Raw genomic sequence first — 21,163 nt, forward strand, 5'->3', positions numbered from 1 at the left:
CAAACACGTGATGTGGGCCTGGGCAGAGATCACGCCCTGCTGACCACAGTGAGCACATTAGGAATGGGCCTGTGACACACTCAGAGCCCATATCACCAAATTCCTTAACTTCTATAAAAAGACTTTGAAGAAATAGCCCTTTATTGTGCCAAAATTGAAATCAAAGCTGGAAGCCTGGAAATATTGGAAGTCATCTTAACACTACAGGGTAGATTTTAGAGTCCAGAAAGGTGGGGAGCAAGATAGAGTCTTCAAAAGGTATTTGAACCCCTCAATTCACTCTTGCCTGAGTATCCCCTGACCTTTATAGATACTCACTTTGGTCAAGTCAGTTTGGGTCACATTTTGTCACTTGCAATCAATCAAGTCCTATTCAAAACATATTGGTCTGGCATCATGGGGTATAACTATGAACATAATTCCTAAGTTTATAACCCATGCCCTGTCAAATAAGTAGGAATAAAAGCACAGCCCAGTCCCAAGCTCTGTTATGACATAATAATTAATTGAGTTGGCTCAGGAAAAATAAGACTTTTTACTATCCCATTCAGCCTGAGTACCTCATGAGTTGTTGTTGGGTTTTTCGTTTTTTTTTTTTTTTTAACTATGAAGTCAGAAACCAAATGACAGGATTCAGACAGAAAAGCCATAGAGTCACCATTGTGTGGGTCACATTGTTGACTTTGTGTCCCTTCTTAATAGTTCTTCTCTTTGCCAAAGGTACAATGTGTCTTGGGCAGAACCAAAAGCTATTTTGGTTTTCCCATTACCTTCTTGGTGCCCTTGGGGAAAATATTTCATCTCCCTGTGCTTAAATATTTTCATCTCTCAAATGAGGCTGGGAGAAATAATATCCTTGTATTACCTTAAAGGATTTCTCTGAAGTGACAATAACATATATCTACATATGCAGAAGTAACATAAACATTTAGAAGTCCAATAAAAATTTATAGATAAAAATGCATATTTAAATAGCCCAGGCAAACCTTGTCTTTATTTTGAATTGGTTCAATAGCCTTAGATAAAATGGCATGCTGGCAAACATTTAACAACAGTCTCCCTGGGGGAAGAGAATTACTCTGATTTATAGCATTGACAGATTTCCACAGTGTAAGTGCTCCCACTACAGCCAATTTTAACCTACCAACCAGTGTGCAAAATTCCTAAAGATCAGCTCCTGTGGGGCTGTATGAACCTGCACTAGTACAACATTGCTCAGGTATAGTTGGTCTAACTTAACCTTACCTGCCTCTATTTCTTCATTTATCAAAAGGCATGTTTGGCTAAATGCTTAGTCAAGTACATTTCATCTTCATGATTCCATAATATCATTATTTTATATTTATCAGTTAGACGAATCCTGCATAAGCTCATGATAATCATACAGCTTATACTGAAAGGTGCATTTGCAGTGATCTATTGTTGCAATGACACTTCTTGCTATGACATGCTGAGGAGGGATCTTGGATTTGAAGGCCAATCAATCTTCAGTTGCATTAGATTACCTTCTAGTTGTGTAATATTTCTACCCCTCATGTGCAAGGAATTTTTTTGGTTGTGCTTTTAGGTAAATACTATATGTGTTACTATAGTATAGATATAAATATTGTAAGCAGGGGTCCACTTCCTTGAGCTTGTGTATCTAAGTCTCTCAGACCAATACAGGTTTAAAATCAGTGCTGAGAACCATATTCAGTAGATCTTACTGCCTCACAGCTTCTTTATGTCTCCCTGTGAATTACTTGAAAAACAAACAAAATGCCCCTCATTAAGCAACCTGTGAGGCATGTTTTCAAATAGCACAAGAAGCTATCTATATTTTCTTCAACCACTCCAAAAGCTCAGGGATAAAAACAAGAACAAACTTTCCTATTGAGCACAGGCAGAATAGTAAATTGACCATGACTAGATCATTAGTTTTCTCACAAACACATGGGCTTTCCCTGGGTTTTCTTGCTATTGATAAGTAATCTCTGTGTGTGTTAAGCTTCTGACAGCATTGGAAGGTTCACATGAATGCACTTGACCAAGGAGCAGAGTGGAAGTGGCTAAACTGAATAGAGATGACATCAGATGATAGATTCTGCACAGAAGGGGCATGCTTCAGCCAGAGCAGCTTGCCATGACCTTATCCTGTTACCTCATTTCCTGGGGCTTAGTTCTTTTGGTTGTTTCATAATAAAGAAATAATCAACTAGTGATGCTGAGCACTTTTTTCATATGCCTATGGGCCCTCTGTATGTCCTTTTTGGAGAAGTGTCTATTCAGGTCCTTTGCCCATTTTTAAATTGGGTTGTTTGTCTTCCTGGTGTTGAGTTGTTTGTGTTCTTTATCCATATTTGGGGATTAAACCCTTGTCCAATGTATCATTGGCAAATATGTTCTCCCATACAGTTGATTCCCTTTTCATTTTGATGATGGTTTCTTTAGCTGTGCAGAAACTTTTTAATTTGATGTAGTCCCATTTGTTTATTTTTTCCTTTATTTCCCTTGCCCTAGGAGATATATCAGCAAAAATATTGCTACACGGGGTGTCTGAAATTTTTCTGCCTATGTTTTCTTCTAGGACTGCTATGGTATCAAGACTTATATTTAAGTCCTTTATCCACTAGGTAGGGAGGAGGGAGAAGGGGAATGGTGGAAGGAGGGGGAAGGGACTAGTCAAAGAACATTTATGAATGACCCATGGACAACAGAGAGGGAATTGACTGTGGATGAGAGGGGTGGGCTAGGTGGAGGGGGGAGAAGAGAAAACAAAAGAAGAAATTGGGACAACCGTAATAGAATAAACAATTTTTTAAAAGATATAAAAAAAATAATCAACTGATACTTGTGAAATGACATCATGTACATGGTTATTCATTGCAGAATTGTTTGCAATTGTAAAAGGCTGGAAATCGCATCAAAGTCCATTAATAGAGGACTGGTGAACTAAACTATGGTATCTTCATACAACAGAATACCGTGTAGCCAGCAGGACAAAGAATGCAAGGAACTGTTTGTATTCTGATATGGAAATGTCTCCGTAGAAGTGCACAACATGGATGTTATGAAGCTACCCTGTGTATAAACAATGAAGTAACACAAGTAACTAGTAATATAGGTTACCTCTAGAGAAGGAAACTGAGAGCTTGAGGAGAGAAATGGAAAGGAAACTTTTTGCCATATTCCTTTCATATCACTTGTATTTTCTATGACAATAGATCTTACCTATTCCAACACATACACATCACTTCACCCACATATATTTTCTCCCCCAGGCACATTTTTTTTTTAGAAATAACTTTATTATTTTTTTTTTTTATGGTGGGAAAATACATATAACATAGTATTTATCTTTTTAATCATTTATAAATGTACAATTCATTCACAATGCTGTGGACCCATTACCACTATTCATACCCAAATTATTTTCACCATCTCCAAAAGAAATTTTGTACTCATTAAACAATAACTCCCCTGTTCCCCTCTCCTTGTCCCTTGGTAACCTCTAGTCTACTTTCTGTCTCTAAGAATTGGCCTATTCTATGCACCTCGTGTAAGTGAAATCACATAATATTTGACCTCTGTGTCTGGCTTATTTCACTATTACTTTTTAAAGAGAACATCTACTAACTGGATAAATAACATTGTGAAACATTCTTTTCTGAAACATATGAAATGTTTGTAGAAAGAGAGAAAATAGATCTTGAGAAATGTATGGACTTGCCTTGGATAAAGTAGTACTAGTCTCTGCTGTTTCCTAGAAACTCTGTTGTAATTCTTAAAAGGTTAACAAGTCACTCAGCTTGCTAATGCCCTTCTGTCTCAAAAAATGAAGTGAAATAAGTCACAAACTACTTCCCATATGCCTTGACTCACATATGACAGGGTTTTTTAACTGGGGTCCCTAGGGGACTTCAGAGGGTCTAAAAATCTTTTCTGAAATTTTTCACATCTTTGGTGTGTGCTGGCCCTTCTGGGGAGAAGTTCTTTAGCATTCAGAAATTTTCAAAGTGGTCTGTGAATAAAAAAAACAAAAACAAAAACGGCTAAGCATCATTGCTAAATGGGGTAATTAATGCTGTCCCTTTTCATGTACTATGCATAGAAGCCCTTTACTCATCAACTAGTTTGTCTAAGTACACGATTAATTAACCCACACCAGAAGATAGGCCTCTGACATCAGCTACAGGAGAAAGAAATCTGTAGCTTAAAAAAAATAATCCTTAGAATTTCTATACTTAATAAAAATAACATGGCATATGATTTCGTGGCGCATAGAAGAGACCATAGCATCAAGAGTTTGTCAATACAATTCTTATGTTAGGAGATTGAGGGTTTTTCCATTCATTTCATAAATACTGAGTACCTCCTTTGTGTCAAATATGGTCTAAGTGCTCAGGACAGATCAGTAAATGAAACACTGTCTCTACCCCATGGGGCTTGCATCCTCTTACCAGGATGTAGATGATAAAGAAGTGAAAAAAGTAATGACAGTTTTCAGGTAACCATAAGTGTATCAGTGAAATTGGATGGAGAGCGCTTGCAGATTTTATGTTAAGATAGGGTGGTTGGGGAACTCCTTTTGGGAGGTGGCATTTGAGCTGACATCTGAAGGGCAAGAAGAGCCAGTCATGGAGAGAGCTTCGAGAAGGGCACACCAGGCAGAGGGAACAGCAAGTGCTGAAACTTGAGCTGTAGGCCGGATGAGAGGTGCTGAATACTAAGGTGGTTTGTGGGCTCACCACCAGCCCGTCACTGTCTCCTCACACAGTGTTCCTTCCTCCTCTTCTAGACTCAGGCCTTTACCCTCTTCATTTATATCTCATTCACCTTTAGCAACAAGCATGATTCCAACCCTCAGTGTTCCTTCTCCCTCCTACATAATCCCTTTGGGCCCTTGATGGCTTCACTGCCTTGCCATGTGTATGTCCACCTCACCAACCCAAGTGTTTACTGAGCTCTTGAGGAGAAGCATGTTTGCTTCTCTGTGACTATTGACATGAGCAGTAGAGAACAGGGCCAATCACAGAGGTCAGGGTGGGCAGGATGGCCAGGACAGCCTGGACCACCAGAGCAGCCATTTAGGTTGAGCCTTACAACAAGGATCCTCAAATTCAGATATGGCCATTACTTGTCACACATAGGGTATTATTGTTATTGTAGACAGTCAGAGTGCCAGGGAGTCTTCCCCATTGGCCAAAATGGCAGTAGGAGGAGGTTCTTACACTGAGTGTGCCAAAAGCTAGAAAGATGGTTGGATAGGATCTAAGCACACAGAAGGCTAGAAAGATGAATGGATAGGACCTGAGCTGGATGAAAGATAGAAAGATGGATAGTGCCTCAAACATGCCAAAAGCTAGAAAGATAATAGGATTAAAAAGCCTTCCTCTTTCTATCCCTATAAGAACCTTGGGCTTGAGCAAGAAAGGGAGGTCTTTGAGATGGGAATCCACCCTTCTCCCTGGTTATGTGGCACCTGAGTAAAACCTCTTTCCTTTTGCACCAGCCCCTGCCCCACGAGTTTGACTTTTCTTGTGGCAGCCAGCTAAACCTCCATTTTGTTTGGTTACATTACCACATTTGTGTGTGTTAAAAGTGCAATATATTAAGTATTTTATACATATAAATATACCATATTTTGTTACTTAAAAATAGGAACAAAAATTGGAAGTGGCCTATGTTTCTCTTATCCGGAAAGGTCTGAATATAAAGAGAATGGATTCTAAAGGAAAGTTGCTTGGAATCAAATCCTAGCTCTGTAAATTTCTTGGCTGGATAACTTTTGGCAAGTTTCTAAACTATGTCCTTCACTGTCTCCTCACACACAGTGCTCATTCCTCCTTTTCTAGATTCAGCTCTCTACCTTCTTTTTTTATTTCCCATTCACCTTTAGCAACCAGCATGATTCTAACCCTCAATGTTCCTTTGCTAAAGGTCTAAATGTGGGGAAGAACTTTGTTCCTGGGTGGATGATAATGAGACCTTACCCTTGCTGAATTTAAATGATGAGATCTAATTTAGATAAGGTTTTAGGAATTTCAGTTGACATTGTGATGGGATGAGACTTTGGGGATCTTGGGATGAGGGAAGCCTACTTTGCGTGTGGAATGGGCATGGCTCATTGGGATTAGGAAGAGGGCAAGCTGTGGTAGACAGAATGGCCTCACAGGGTTCCACATCCTAACTCCCAGAACCTATGAATGTTACCTTACATGGCAAAAGACTTTACAGATATGATTAAAGGTACAATTTACACACAGAGGTTACCTAATCATTTGAGTCCTGAAAGTACATGAGAAGGAGACAATATAGTCAAGACAGTTAAGATACAGAAGAACTTAAGTCTGCCATTGCTGGATTTGAAAGTGGAGGAAGGGAATACAAAGCTATGGCAGTCTCTAGAAGAAAACCCAGTAAAATAGATCCTGCCCAGAACTTAAGAGAAAGACTTGTACCTGGTCAGGACATGTGTGCCAGAGGCAACTGGTAGATGTTTCTCTCACTCTCTCTTTTCCCCTCCTTTCCCTTCTCTCTAAAAATAAATAACATCTAGGGGAAAAAATGCAGCCCTGCTGATATACTGATTTTAGCACTGTAAAACTACTCGACTTGTGGAACTGTAGAAAAATAAAACTTGTGTTGCTTTAAGCCACTAAGTTTGTGATAATGTGCTACAGCAGCACTGGAAAACCAATACAGTACCTAATTCATAAGGAGGTTCATTTTGTTAAGAAAATTAAGTTTGTTAGTACATCTAAACAACTTATAATAATACCTAGTATGTAGTAAGTACTCAATAAATATTAACATCCTTCTCAAAGATGAAAGGAAGCAAAGGTGTAAATAATTCTATGAGATGGTATGACCCATGTAGAACTATCTTCAGAGGACTTTCATTGTTTCCAGAGATAATAAATTCTGAGATTATGACAGATATTCTAAGAAAATTGCCTGAACTAGGGATAGCAAACTCAAATGCATATGTGGGCTTTGCTGGTAATATACATAAGGGAAATAGGCAAGTTGGGGGCTGCTGGCTGATGTCAATGAGAATGCAATGCAGGTCCAGTGTTGCTAGATACTTCAAATTTTCAAGAAGCAGAAATCCACATCTTCTTCTTTTATGAAATCTCTAGTTTTTTAAATGTTGGGAAATAATTCACATTTAAACACAGACAGGCATACCTGGGAGATACTGCAGACTGCAGGTTTGGTTCCAGACTACTACTATAAAGTGAGTTGTAATCTTTTTGCTGGTGGAGGGTCTTGCCTTCACTTTGTAAAAAACAAAACATCTATATAGTGCAACAAAGCAAAGTACAATAAAACGAGGTATGCCTGTACAGACCTGCACACAATTTTTAGTGCAACAAAGCAAAGTACAATAAAACGAGGTATGCCTGTACAGACCTGCACACAATTTTTAGGCAAAATTGGTTTGTCTACATTTATCCCCTTAGGTTAGTATCTCCAGCCAATTAGTGAATACATGTAAATCCCAAAAAGGTAAGCTATTTTTGAATGCATTTTTTGGTCCTCTCATATTCTTACATTATAAAATCATACTTTTAGATTTGGTAGTCTAACCAAATCTAAAAAACTATGACTTTTATGAAATTCTTATGAAGTTAAAGAGAAAGACAACTTCAAATTGTGTTCAAATCCAGTTTTATTAAAATTATTTGGGAAACTGAGAGCAGTACAAAGTTTTTGACTATGACCACTGGACACACCAGACATGAGTTAATGTTTTTGGTTTGTTGTGAGTTCGGGTACATGTACTTTTCTAAATCCTTTGCCCTTCATTTCATTACCAAATGTCAAAGTACCTTAAGTTTCTCTATCTACAACATCTTATTATTTGTAGAATAGGAATTTGTAAAATATGATTGAAAAAATAAAATCCAGATTCAAAAAATTATCTTCAAATATTAAGAACATACAAAGTATACTAAAGACATCTACATTTAGTTATCCAAGTCACAAGATAGGCATTTGATGTCTGTAGTTTCTTGTTGCTAATTACAGTTCAGAGACAAAGTGTTTCCAAAAGCTATAAAAACCTTCACTGACATTCCCTGTATGCTTCCAATGGATTTAGAGAATAAAACCAGGAGAGAACTTTATTTGGCTTTAAAAATCACAAGCCTTCCTGTTTCTTTAGTGGGATTTTTCTTCTGTAGTAGCTCAGGGCACAATTTGCTCACTTAATGCCTTATAATTAGCATCTGCCTTACAGGAGATCTAAGTATTGGCTTTGTAAAGTGTATTACTGAACAGCAATTGGTGGGAGGCCTTCCTGTCCTAGGCAAAAATTCAGCAGACCTTAGAGGGTTTGGTGCTCTCTTTAGTTGTTCTCCAGTGATCCCAAAGTTGTCTGCTAGAAAAAAAGAAAAGAAAAGAAAAAAAAAAAAAGTTGTGTAAGAATCTTCATACCAGGCACTTCAGTTTGTTCTAAGTACTCCTGCTATCTTAGTATATGCAAACTCACCCATGGCAATGGAGCCATGTTGTTTTGTTCCTGTCATAAGAGCAGCTAATTCTTGGGGATCAAAATGCAGAAAACAAAGCAGGGCAATCACTTGAGAAAATTCTGCCCTGGCTTCTCTCAAGGGCCATACTTTTTGAGAGATTCACGGGAACTGTTTTCAGTCTTTACATTCCCCTAGATGACCAATTTATTTCACCAGAGGTAGAAGATTGCCATATGATATTACTATTGGTTGCTTTATTATTTTAGGTGGGAACACTTGTCCCTCAACGGGGAACATGTTGTTATAGTCTACTCTCATTTATTTGTGGTCTGAATAGCATCACTACTCAAATGAAAAATAATTTGGCAATCAAAACAGGCAAGTTTCTTCACTTGTGTCATCAGAATAAGGTCTCAAACTTTGCAAAGGTTAACTCTGCCAGTTATTTGTATTGTCCCAGCAAATGAGACCTATGAATATCAAGTCATAGCAAAGTTATATTGAATAGGTTTCACTCTTATTTCTCTAATAAATGAAAACATTAAAAAATGAGCATACATTTTGAACTTTCTCAATAATTCTTTGCATTTAAGTTTATTTATAAATCGAAAAATATAGTCTCTGGAGTTAAAGAAAAGAATTAGTATATAAGGGGACTTTCCCCTAAGTTAAAGTTCATCTGAACTTCAAACATACTTAAGATATTCAAATATCTAGAACAAAAAAACAGTTCATATAGTGTAATGTTGCCAACCCACAAATACTTACAAATGGAGTCCTGGTTCCAAATTTGCTATAGAATGTCATGGTGACTTTGTTCTTATGTCCTGTTCTTTGATCAAAAGCATGGCATGTATCAAAAGGTGGACTGTATAAGTGAAGGCTCACAGCAGGTTCCGTATGACTAATATTTTCTACTCGATGTAAGCCAATGGAATCTAAACAACACCCAAAAAGAACAGATGAAGGATTTTAATGATAGGTGTAGGTAAAAAGTTTGTTAATCACCTAAGATCATAAATCAATTGGGTACATATGGAATGTACAAAAATTAATTAGAATTGAATTTCTCATTAAAGACAGTAAGCCATATACTCTGTTCTTTCCTGAAAATGCCCTAAAACTTCAGTAAAAGAATAAAAAAAAAATATCAACACACAAAGAAAATGGAAAAAGAGAAAAAATTAATAAAAATTTAAAAGCTTAAACATACAGTTGAGTCTTGAATGACACGGACATTAGGGGCACCAACTCCTACTCTCTGCAGACAAAAACCCACATATAACTTTTCATTTCTCCAAAACTTAAGTGTCCCTCAATATCCATGGGGAATTGGCTCCAGGACCCCCCATGTATATGAAAATCCAAGGACACAAGTCCCCTGTATAAAATAGGATACATCAACGCATACAGTCAGCACTCTGCATCCGCAGACTTCCAACCTTGGGTAGAAAACATTACAAGTATTTGTTGAAAAACAATCTGTGTGTACATGGACCCATCCAGTTTAAACCCATGTTGTTCAAAGTTAATTATAGACCAATAGCTTTGCAGAGGAGAGAAAGCTAAATACGCATCTACTGATTTATATTGTGAACCTCCCAAACAGCTCAGAAATTGCAGCACGGGAATTTCTGGAAAGGATGATGAAGGTAGGGCTAACAATACAAGAACTAGTTTAAGAGCCTGTTTCAGTAGAGCCTTAATCCCTTTCACCACTTCTCCCACTCCTTCCCCCTGGTAGAAGTCTGAGATCTATTCTCTAGAAAAAATATAATAGGTGAACTCAGGACAGGTGAAAAACAGGCGACTGAAGTGAAAATTTACATACTAAATGGGAAGAGCCCCACTGTCTTCACCAGCTCACTGCCAGAATGCTGCCAGACAGGAATTTTTGCCCCAGGCAGGAGATAAGAAGTAATTTCTCAGGGAATCTGATTGGCACAAGAACAAAGCCCTAAGGATACTGCCATTGGTTGTTCCTCAAGGAAAAAAAATCTGCCAGATTGTCCTAAAGTCCAGTGTTCAGAGCTACTAACTGAGTTTTTCTGTGCCTGTTTTTAAATATTAGCACAAAGGCAAGGTCACCAAACATTTGAACAAGTCCTCTAGTATGAAACACAGAGGCCAGAGCAACCTGAAAAAAAGCAACTAGAAACTGACACAATTCAGGAGAAGACTTAAAAAACAAACTTATCATTAATACCCTCAGAGAGATAAGAGAAAATACTATAAAAGAACCAGAGAATAAAAAAAGCTTTTAGAAATAAAAACCTGAATAGAAAAGTTGGAAGAAAAACTGAGGAAGCCTCAAAGAACAAAAGAACAAAGATAGAAAATAGGAAAGATAAAATAAATCAGAGGAGGTTTAATATCTGAGTAATAAGAGTTTCAGAAACAGATTTTTTAAAAAGTCTAAGAAATAACTTGACAATATTTTCTTGAATGGAAGGACATGATTTCCAGATTGAAAGAGCTCACTGAGTACCCAGCACAATGAATGCAAGTTATGAAACACAGCACATCACTATAAAACTGGGGACAGAGAAAATACAACAAAAAAGATCTCAAAAGTTTCTAGAAAGAAAAATAGGCTTCGCAGAAAGATTCAAGAATCAGAATGACACCAGGCTTTCCACAAGAGGACTGAAAACTAAAAAACAAGTCATTATCTTCATAATTTTGAGAAAATATGATTGCCAGGCCAAATTATCAATCACATTGTAAGGGGTTCAATATAGTGATTTTTAGATATACGAGGTCTCAAAATCCACATACCCTTCTTCAAAGAGCCTTTGGAGGATCTGCTCTACTAAAACAGGGTTCTAGACCAAGAATGAAGCTGGCATGAGATCAGGAAACATGAGGATTAATAAAAGAAGATGACAAAGGGGAAGTCTGGGTGATGTGAGGGGACCCCTGAATGACAGTTGAGCTCTGGCCTAGAGATCAACCAAATCACACGGAAGCTGATCCAAAGGCCCTGGAGGAGATGTCTCAAAGATTAAAATAAACAAATAATGACAAAATAACACGATTTAAAAAAAATATGCTGAGGAGAAATTTATAGTTAGGAGAAAGTTTGAGGATTAATTAATTAGTGTAGTTAATGTAGGCAGCACCTGATTTGGCCTTATGCTTTATGATCTGGCTCCATGAGCTTGCATGACAAAGAGCAAAGCCTAGAGGCAGAGGACTTAGTCTCAGCAAGCCTACATTTAAACAATTTAAAGCTTCTAGAATCCTCAGTTTCTCTCACTTATAAGTATGGGGTCTCATTCTCAGATCTGTAAACTCTTTAATTTTATCACTTACGGCTTTAAAAATATACTGGCTTAAGCACAATGTTGAACTAAAGTTCAACATTCTTAAGAACTGACTGTCCTTATACAAGTTAATTATGTGTTTCTCCAGTTGCAAGTATAACACCACCCAATGCATGCTGGCCAACTCTGTAAGTAAAGGCCTCACAAATGCTAGTTACCTATCCTTTAGAGAAGCTCCTGAGGCTCATGTCTGGTCCCAGTTGTTAATAATCCCAACATTATTATTATTTTTTTTTTGGTCTTTGCCTCCTTTCCTTTATCCCCATGACGTACCCTCTGTCACAGTAATTCTGAACTTGGTGATACGTATGGATGCCAGTTTGATCCTGCCCATGTCCACCTTTTGCCTATTACAATAGCTCACTGGGTCTCCTTGCCCCAAATCTCCCTTTCCTCCACCCTATGCTGCATGCAGCTACCTAACTCATCAAGATGTTCCCAGATAAAATTCTGCTGACCAAAGCAAGCTCTTACTTTAAGCTGGTCTTGGAGGCCCAGAACCTGATCTCACTGGACTCTCCCACTACTCCTGTCCAAGCCCATTTTTCTTGTTTCCCTTCATGTAGACCATTTCTGACTAGTTTTTATTTTAGCAATGACTGTGCTTTCACTCATTGCTTTTTCCTGTATTTAAAAACGTCCTTCCCACTTATTAGTATCTATTTGCACTCCTACCCCACATCTGTAAAAATCAAATGTTGTAAATTTGTGATTTTAGATCACATGGGAAATTAGTATACAGAAATATTTAGCTTATCCCACCCAATATTTTACCAGTTATTAAAATTTCCCATAAAAATCAGAATTTCCCACTTCTATGGAAAAAGGCATCAGGATGATTTCATGGGAGCTGGGTGCACATTGGTGCCTCCTGGCTTGTACACACCAGTATCCACAGCCTCATTCCCAGCCTACAGCACCCATTTACCTTAACTGCTTGGCTCCCATACTCTTTGCATTCAAGACTCTACCAATTCTTCAAGATCTAATCTAGTTTTACAAAGACTCTGTGACTAGCTGAAAGTACCATATTTTTTGCTCCATAAGATGCACTCTTTCCCCCCCAAAAGTGAGGGGAAAATGTCTGTGCAACTTATGGAGCAAATATTGCATCACAAACCGTGATGTGTATTACCTGACCTGTCAGTGGTGGTGACAGCTGTTAGAAGAGGAAGCGGTGGGCCCACGCGAAAGCCCTGGGGACACCTAAATGTCCCACTTTATTGCTGAATCTCAGGGCATCTGGTCAGTATGAAGATAGCAAAGAAAGTGATATCAGTGGTTGTGAGCAAGTGAGCTTCATAAATTCTGGCACTAGCAATGATGAGTTCTTGGGGTTCCCAGAAAACTAGAAGAGTACTTGAACCTTAAAGTCTCTCCTCATTTGTTAATGACAGTGATGATGGTTCTTAATACATACCACTGTTGACCGCTGTTCACATTACATGGTTGAAATATTATTCTGTTATATTTTATTAAATATTTTAGTACACCATTTGGTTCAGAATATTTTTTATCTTGTTTTCCTCCTCTAAAACCTCGGTGCATCTTATGGTCAGGTGCGTCTTATAGTGCAAAAATTACAGTAATTATTCTGAAAGACCTTTTGCTTTGTTGTGCATTATATGGGCAACACACTTGTTCTTGAAAATCTGGTGTGCTTCACGTATATAGCAACCTTCAAATAGAAGTTTCCTGCTAAATAAGAAACTAACATCGTGTGTTATGTAAATGGAGAGAAAAACTTCCCATACAGTAGTCCCTCTTTATCTGCAGTTTCGCTTTCTGCAGTTTCAGTTATCTGCAGTCAATCATGGTCTGAATATATAAAATGGGATATTCCAGAAACAAACAATTCATAAGTTTTAAATTGTGTGCTGTTCCAAGTAGCGTGATAAAATCTCCTGCTCCATCCCACTCAGCCATGAATCATCCCTTTGTCTAACCTGCTGTATAGGCTCGCTGCCCTTTAGACACTTAGTAGCCATCTCAGGTATCAGATACTTTGAGAAGCCACATTTGCCTAACTTTTATTATAGTATATTATAATTGTTCTATTTTTATCATTAATCATTGATTTTTCTCTTACAGTGCCTTACTTATAAATTAAACTTGATCATAGGCATGTATGTATGTATAGGAAAAAGCATAATATATATAGGATCCAGTAAAAACTCCAGTTTCAAGTATCCACTGGGAGTCTCAGATGTATACCCCACAGAAAATGGGGGACTCCTATATAATCTGACCTAAGTGCATGCTGGAACTAATGAACAAATGTAAGCCAAGTATCAAGGCCAATATTTGTCTTTAAAAAAGAGCCTGCTTTGCTAGAAAAATTTCTAATATTTTATTGTATGTAAGTGGGATGCATCCAGTAAGAGTATGGCCTTTGGAATCAAGTTGCTTAGGTTCAAATCCTGGCTGCTACTTAAAAGTTGAGTGATTTGGACAAGTAATTTAATTTTCTTATGTGTTGGAATCTCATCTGTAAATGGGAATAAATTATCTCATATAAGCATAACAAGCTTTCTGGAAAGTTACTATCTCCCCTTTAAGAATACAGATGTTAATCAGTACCTCTTCTAAAAAGTATTTGGCTTTCCCATATCACATTTAGGGTACAGAATGAATTCTTGATGAGAGATCCATAAATCACTGCTAAATGATATGCTGTGTAAAATTTCCCTTGAGAATACTCTTTTAAGTATGTTATATGCATTTTAGAAAAACAGGGACTAGCTAGCATTCTTAACTACTTTCAGAACATATCTTTACATTTTCTTTCTTTAAAATTTTATTTTTTAATTTATTGATTTGAGAGACAGTCTGAGAGAGAGAGAGAGAGAGAGAGAGAGAGAAAGAGAGAGAGAGAGAGAGAGAGAGAATGTGTGATTTGTTGTTCCACTTATTTATGCATTCATTGGTTGAGTCTCGTATGTGCCCTTGACCTAGGATGGAGTCCCCAACCTTGGTGTATCAGTACGAGCCTCTAACCAACTGAGCTACCTGACCAGGGCCATTTCTTTACATTTTCGAACACAAAGACTAATATTTCCACCTTGGCTTCACTCCTTTATTAAGACAGTACATATGTAAATTAATATTTGATTCTAACTGTCCTAAGACTTGGCAGGTAAATGACTTTTCAGTTGGCACTCATCTATACGCATGTGTTTCTAATAAGTGATTTAATCCAGATGCAAAACTTTAAAAAACAAAACCCACTGCTTTCAGGCCCTTTCCCAAGTATTTGAAATCACGACTCCATGATCCAAGTTCTACTGCACATGTGTAAGTAACCAATATTTCAGATGGGAGTTAAAGTTTTTCCCACTTGCCCTTAGGAAAAGGTATTGGATGTTACCGTTGATATAGGCACACTGGTTTTCTCTCAAGATTCTTTCTGATTTCTTGATCATCTCATTGGACTTTTTGTCAGGCCAGGCAAATAATGTCTCCTTTAGATTTCCCTGCAGCATCTTCAGAAAGCAGTGGGAGTTGGTGTGGTCATGGATACTGCTATATACACACAAAATGACAAATGAAGTCAGTAGATGGTCCAGTACCCAGGCCTGCAGTAACAGTCGGCCCAGAACTTACAGCTGCACACTGTCAATAGGACATCCCCCAGGACAAAATCCATTTCAGCTGTATTTTTAAATGTCATTATGATTCAACATTGTTCAAGATAAACAGAATGTCTCCTATATCATGAGTCCCCACCCTGGTCCCCCGACCAGTAGGGTCAGAACTGGGCCACACAGCAGGAGGTGAGCAGCAGGCAAGTGAGGTAAGTTACACTCTTATTACCACCTGAGCTCCGCCTCCTGTCTGCCCCTCACCCCACCGCTAGTCGGTGGAAAATTGTCTTCCAGGAAACTGGTCCCTGGTGCCAAAAAGGTTGGGGACCACTGTTTTATATCAATGCATATAAAGGGTACAGTTTTCATGCATATCCCCTACGAAAGAATAGTTAATTTTTTTTCGAAAACTTGTAATATTACTTTCATAAAAGAAACACAAACCCAGCAACCTTTTACCTTTTCCAAGATACAGTTTTTAACAACTCATTTAAGCTGGGCTAATACTTGATTATAAAACTACAATGAAACAATTTCAGAAAGGACAAAAATAATCACCTATAATCACTGCCTCACACTGAGAACATTACTTAACATTTAATGATTTTTCCTAGGCTCTTTCTCTTTTATCCTTCCTTTGGGGGACAAAAGGTATGTGTATCTATTACCACTACCCTAAAATTATATATAATGTTAGATTTGTAGATTTAGAGTCTCCTACCTGTGATTACATCCCAATATTTATGGGAAAAAAGAAAATAAATTTGATTTGGAGAAAGAATTTATTCATATAATCTTAGAGTAAATAGTATTTAAGTTTATTAAGTAGAATTAGCTGTAGGATTGATTAAAATATTCATTTTTGGCATTTATTTCATATGTTGAATTCTATTAGCCCCCATATGTACCATAGGAAGAACTTGTTTCCTAAATCCATAGAGCCTAGTCCTACTCTTGATATATAACCTGCTTTGAAAAAATATTGAGATAATGAGTGAAAACTACTCCACTCCATATGAATACATAAATGTACTCTATAGACTTAATTTTCCAAAGTCTTGTAAATTCATGTTTTCTTTCTCCCATCAAAAATGGGTCTGGATTATTGTTTTCACCATTTGCAAAAGACTGACAAGGACCTGTTTAAAGAGATAATACTCAATTAATAACAATGTTGGCAAATATTTAAACTAAGGAAAAATAAGGAACAAAGTTTCAAAGAATTGGTATTAGATTAAATTGCCTTACCCTCTATATAAAGAAAATAAACAATAAACCTGAAGTAGAAAGAAATTTTCTGAATATGTAAATTGCTTTTCTAGCTCCAAATCTGGACACTAGGGTCTTTGGTCCCACAATTATGTTTACACAGTTCAAAATACAACAAAGATCACGTTTTAGCACAATCCCATAAAAATTTGGAGAGAAAATAAGTTAAACTAGTTGCCACCTATTTATTACTAATTTTGGGAGCTGCTTTTGATATGCATGGCATATGCTTAAACCCCTCATATTAATTCCATGAGACTTTTTTTGTTGGGACTAAGGGACAAATAATTACAAAATGAGATTTGTTAGTGCTTTCAAGACTTGTGGCCAGCCTAGCACTGTGCATTTCATATACTGGAATACATATTCTAATAAATATCTGTGAATGAATAGTTGTATTACCTGCCATGTCCTTCACCCCAACATAGAATCATTAGATTAAATTTTCCATTTCCTTGATCCACAAGATTTCGGGTGTACCTGAAAAGAATGTATTCAGAAGTTTGAATTTGGTTGAAGCAAGCTCTGGGAAAAATGAGTGTGTCACAAAATATCATTCATTTACAGATGTTACTATTTTTAGCTCTAAACAACTCTGATTGTGGTTTTCTAATTAGAAAATAAGCACAAATAAAAAATATTTTTCCCAGTTCATTTTGGACATTTTTATATTTTGAATCATCACATTTACAGCTGCTGTTTTAATTGACCTGGAAGAGTTAACAGGAATAATAGTAAATTCCTTTATTCTCCATGTGACTGCCTCAAACTGACAAAAGGAATACAATTTTCACACAGAAGGTATTTGCAAAGTGCATCAAGTGTTCTAGGCAAGAATGTTGTTATTGTTTTGTTTTGTCTTTTCCCTCAGGTAGCTACACCTGAACTTGAGAAACAAGGTTTTATTAAATAGCTGTTCTAGAGTTCCCCTTAGTTTTACTATAGCCCACACCCAAAGCACATTCAAAAGTGCTCCTAATGAAAAGTCCTCCACAAATAAAGTGGGGGTTGACCTAAGAACCAGAACATAAGAGACTACATGAGGAAAGTAACTAATACGCTAAACGTTTTACAATGATGAGAAAACAGTAATAAGCCAAAAAAAAAAAAAAAAAAAAAAATTCCGGAACCAATACAACCACAATCACACCATCAGAAAACATAAAATAAAATCAACTTTAAAGTTTCTATTGGTCCAAGAGGTAGTAATGATGTCATTTAATTAGCAAAGTTTGATAATTATGACATTCATTTAGACTGTCACTTTTAAGGAAAGCAATCTTTACCCCATTTCTGAGGTAGTGTTTGCTCACATGGTCATCTGTTCACTTATGTCCTACATGCCCCTTCCTCCAGATTTGGCAGCACAGGATCACTAAGGGAGGTGATTAGCAAAAGCTCTTTAGATGTCAGTCATCCTCACTTGGTAGCCATTTATGGCCTAGCAAGGGGCTGTACACATGGCCTTTAATTCACAGTAAATTCGGTTCCTGTACCAGGATCCTACTTCTCCCTCCACCATTCTTAGGGTCATCCCTCTTGCTTCTCTGGGGCTTCTTCCAGAGAATTCACTGTCAGACCCACACTGGAACATATCTGTCTTGGTTCTTCTGCCCCATCTTCCCAAGGTCAAAGATCAGAATCCCTCACAGTGCCTGGAAACTTATTATATGCAAAAAACACTATCAAATTGATTTCTACTCTCCCTTCTCCCTCTCTCCTTCCCCAAATGCCTGCCCAGGACTGTACCCATTATCTTAATGAGCTATATGAGATATCAGATACAATTCAAGTGGTTGCATTTCAAATGGTTTAGAGCTTGTCAATCAAGATAAATTCAAGGCCCCTGGAAATATCCTTGTTCTAAAAATTAAGAGCACTTACAGCCTACCTGATTAATTAATTTCACTTGATCAACATCTCTAGGCAGAAGAAGAAAACTGCTATCATGCACCATATGTCTGCAAAAAGTTTAATAGTGGTTTAGAGTGTGGGCTCTGGAACAATAATGCTAATTTGAATTCTGGTGCCACTTGACAGATGTATGACCTTGTGCAGGTAACCCGAACTTTGTATTACCTACAATTTCTTATCTGTAAAATAGGGATAAGAATGGAATCAAGCTTGTAGGGTCGTCAAGGTAAATGAATTAATACAAGTGTCAAGTGACTGGAAAAGCACCTGGCCCATACAAGCCCTAAATTACTTGGCACTAACAGCAAAATTAAAAACTAGGCCCTGGTAACTTTATTGGCAGCCACAGAAGGACCTTGCCATGAACTGAGTTGATGGGAACCAAAGGAATTTCCTAGAGCCACTTGCAAGGGGAAAATGGGATTCTAGATAGACTTCACTTATTTCAAATCCCAAAATACAGTTGAAAGAGCCCTTGCCGACAAAACTTTACCAAACGCCCTAAGTATGTTTAGTGAAAAGACTTAACAAACTGTTAACCAAGGAAAGCATAATCTTTCCATATTCTTCTATTTCAGCTATCCCCCTAGATCCAACTAACTGTAAAGACTGAAGCTCTAGCAACCCTTTGGAAAAGAACCTCTCATTCCTCGGGGCGATTAAATCTTACTTCTGGCCCCAGAGGATAGGTAGAGAATTATTTTTACTTAATCATCAAGTCAGCACTGCAAAGGACCAGTCCTCCTGGGGCATCTCACTCCAGCACAGCTGGGAAGCAGCGGTCTTCAATTTACATTTTAGATCCTCAGAACTAAGAATAAAAGAAAGGATACTGCTTGGGGGACAGTCGTTTATTTCGTGAACTGGATGGTGGGTTGAAATAAAACCACAGTTCAGGAAGTTAAACTGGTTTGAGAAAAGGGGCATCACAAATTGAAAAAGAGCAGTTGACAACTCCAAGACGCAAAAAATGTCTGTGGGCAGGTAGGTGCCTGGTTGCAGGCGATCGGGATTGAAGTGATGGAGAACTAGCGTTGGGGAATTGTGTCCTCCACCGTTAACTCTTTTCTCCGAATGGCTGATACAGTTCTCTCCTGGCAACACCACCCTCCGTTAGTCCAGGCAGTCGGGTCCCCAGGGCACTGCTCCCGAGGCCAGGGGCAGGAGGAGGAGCGGTGGTTTTGAAGCTGAGAGGTTGACACATGAGAAAACTAGAGGCGCGGTGGCCTCCACTCAAGTGGGCGATCCCTGCAGAATCTACCTTCCACCCAAAGCGCGGAAGGAGGAGGAGGCGCAGCGCTGGGGTGCGGGACGGCCCCGGGGGCGCTAGAATCATGGGCGCGATGCGGCGGGCACTATCCCCAAGCAAAACACCGACCCTTCCCCCCAAGCCCGCTCCTCCGCGGACTCCGAGAGCTGGCTCTTGTGGGCTTTGAGGCCCACGCTCGAGATTCTCAGCGGGCTGGGCTAGAGCGCACTCACCTGTACTGGTCGTACTTGGCGTACACTGCCCACTCGGTGGGGTCGCTCTCGTAGGCTTCCATGACGGCCTGAACCTCCTCCACATTGACCTCCTCGCTGGCGAAGAGCTGGTGCAGGATGCGGATCAGATCGGCTAGCGTCCGTGGCTTTAGCACCTGGGTCTGCTCCATCCTTTGCAGAAGTGGCAGCGTGCCTTTCTCACTGCTGGGCTTCGGTGAAGGAGCTGAGCGAGCCTAGGAACGCGGGATGAGGGACCCTAGCTGCCAGCCACACAGCTACACAGGCAAGACCCCCGAATGCTTAAGAGCCACAGCTTTAAAAATCCCTGAAAAAGCTACCAAGAGACACCCCCCAACCAGGGCTGCGTAGAGGACCTGGGATCTCGCAACACTACACAGCAAACACAAATCAGAACCAAATCTGCTGGGTTTAGCCTCCCGGGCCCTTTTTAAGCTCTCGGAGTCAGCGGGAATGTACCAATGGCCCTCGGAGGGTGGAGAGAGGCGGGGTGCAACTGGAGAAAGGTGGTGGAAGCAAAGAGAGCATGTTGATAAGGCTCTCGCGTTTGGCGTCAGCCCTCGGAGAAATCTAGCCCTACCGGAAGCCTTTCCCTCCTGAATCCCAGCACTCACAATGGGCTGAGCGCAATTTCTCCCCCACGTTAACTGGGCGTACTTTGGCCGCCCATCCCCACTCTCCCCCGCACCCTCCTTTCTACGCGCCACCATTCCCTGGGGCTTCTTTCTGCCGCAGGGATTCGCGACCTAGGTCGCAGACTGCGGGGGTTCTGGGAAACACTGCTGGGGGTAAATGCTGAGGAAGGAAGGGGACCCTTCCTTTCAAAGAGAACTGAGGAATTGTGAAGAGCTTGCGAAGGTTGAGGATGGATTCCCACTCCCAAGATGGAGATCTGTTTTTGTGGATTGAAACTGTAGATAATGTGCTTCAGGCTAGGTGAAATAATTGTGCCTCTTTAAATTCTTTAAAACCTTTTTTTATTGAATTTATTTTGGTGGCCTTGGTTAATAAAATTATATGTTTCAGGTATACAATTCCGTAATACTTATCTGTATGTTGTATTGTGTATTGTACTGAAAGTACATTTGACAAAGGAGACACAACTGTGGAG

The 21,163-nt window shown here is 38.9% G+C and overlaps 1 protein-coding gene across 2 annotated transcripts; it reads right to left on the bottom strand.

Annotated features, from left to right (window-relative positions):
* Positions 1–7,636: 7,636 nt before the first annotated feature.
* Positions 7,637–20,496, bottom strand: CDO1 (cysteine dioxygenase type 1). Of its 2 annotated transcripts, none has more exons than XM_090276603.1 (5): positions 20,035–20,496; positions 17,041–17,118; positions 15,153–15,307; positions 9,228–9,397; positions 7,637–8,362 (listed from the first exon to the last, which is right to left on the bottom strand). In XM_090276603.1, exons 1-5 carry the CDS (start codon positions 20,202–20,204, stop codon positions 8,333–8,335), a joined length of 603 nt encoding a protein of 200 aa, XP_090132729.1. In that variant the 5' UTR covers positions 20,205–20,496; the 3' UTR covers positions 7,637–8,332. The 2 variants fall into 2 exon arrangements, with proteins under 2 accessions (XP_090132729.1, XP_090132728.1); XM_090276602.1 differs by having other exon boundaries at positions 7,637–8,365; positions 20,035–20,477.
* Between the last annotated feature and the right edge of the window lie 667 nt (positions 20,497–21,163).

Source organism: Furipterus horrens, unplaced genomic scaffold (genome assembly GCF_987537825.1).
Source record: "Furipterus horrens unplaced genomic scaffold, mFurHor1.1.pri manual_scaffold_5, whole genome shotgun sequence".
NCBI lineage: Eukaryota > Metazoa > Chordata > Mammalia > Chiroptera > Furipteridae > Furipterus > Furipterus horrens.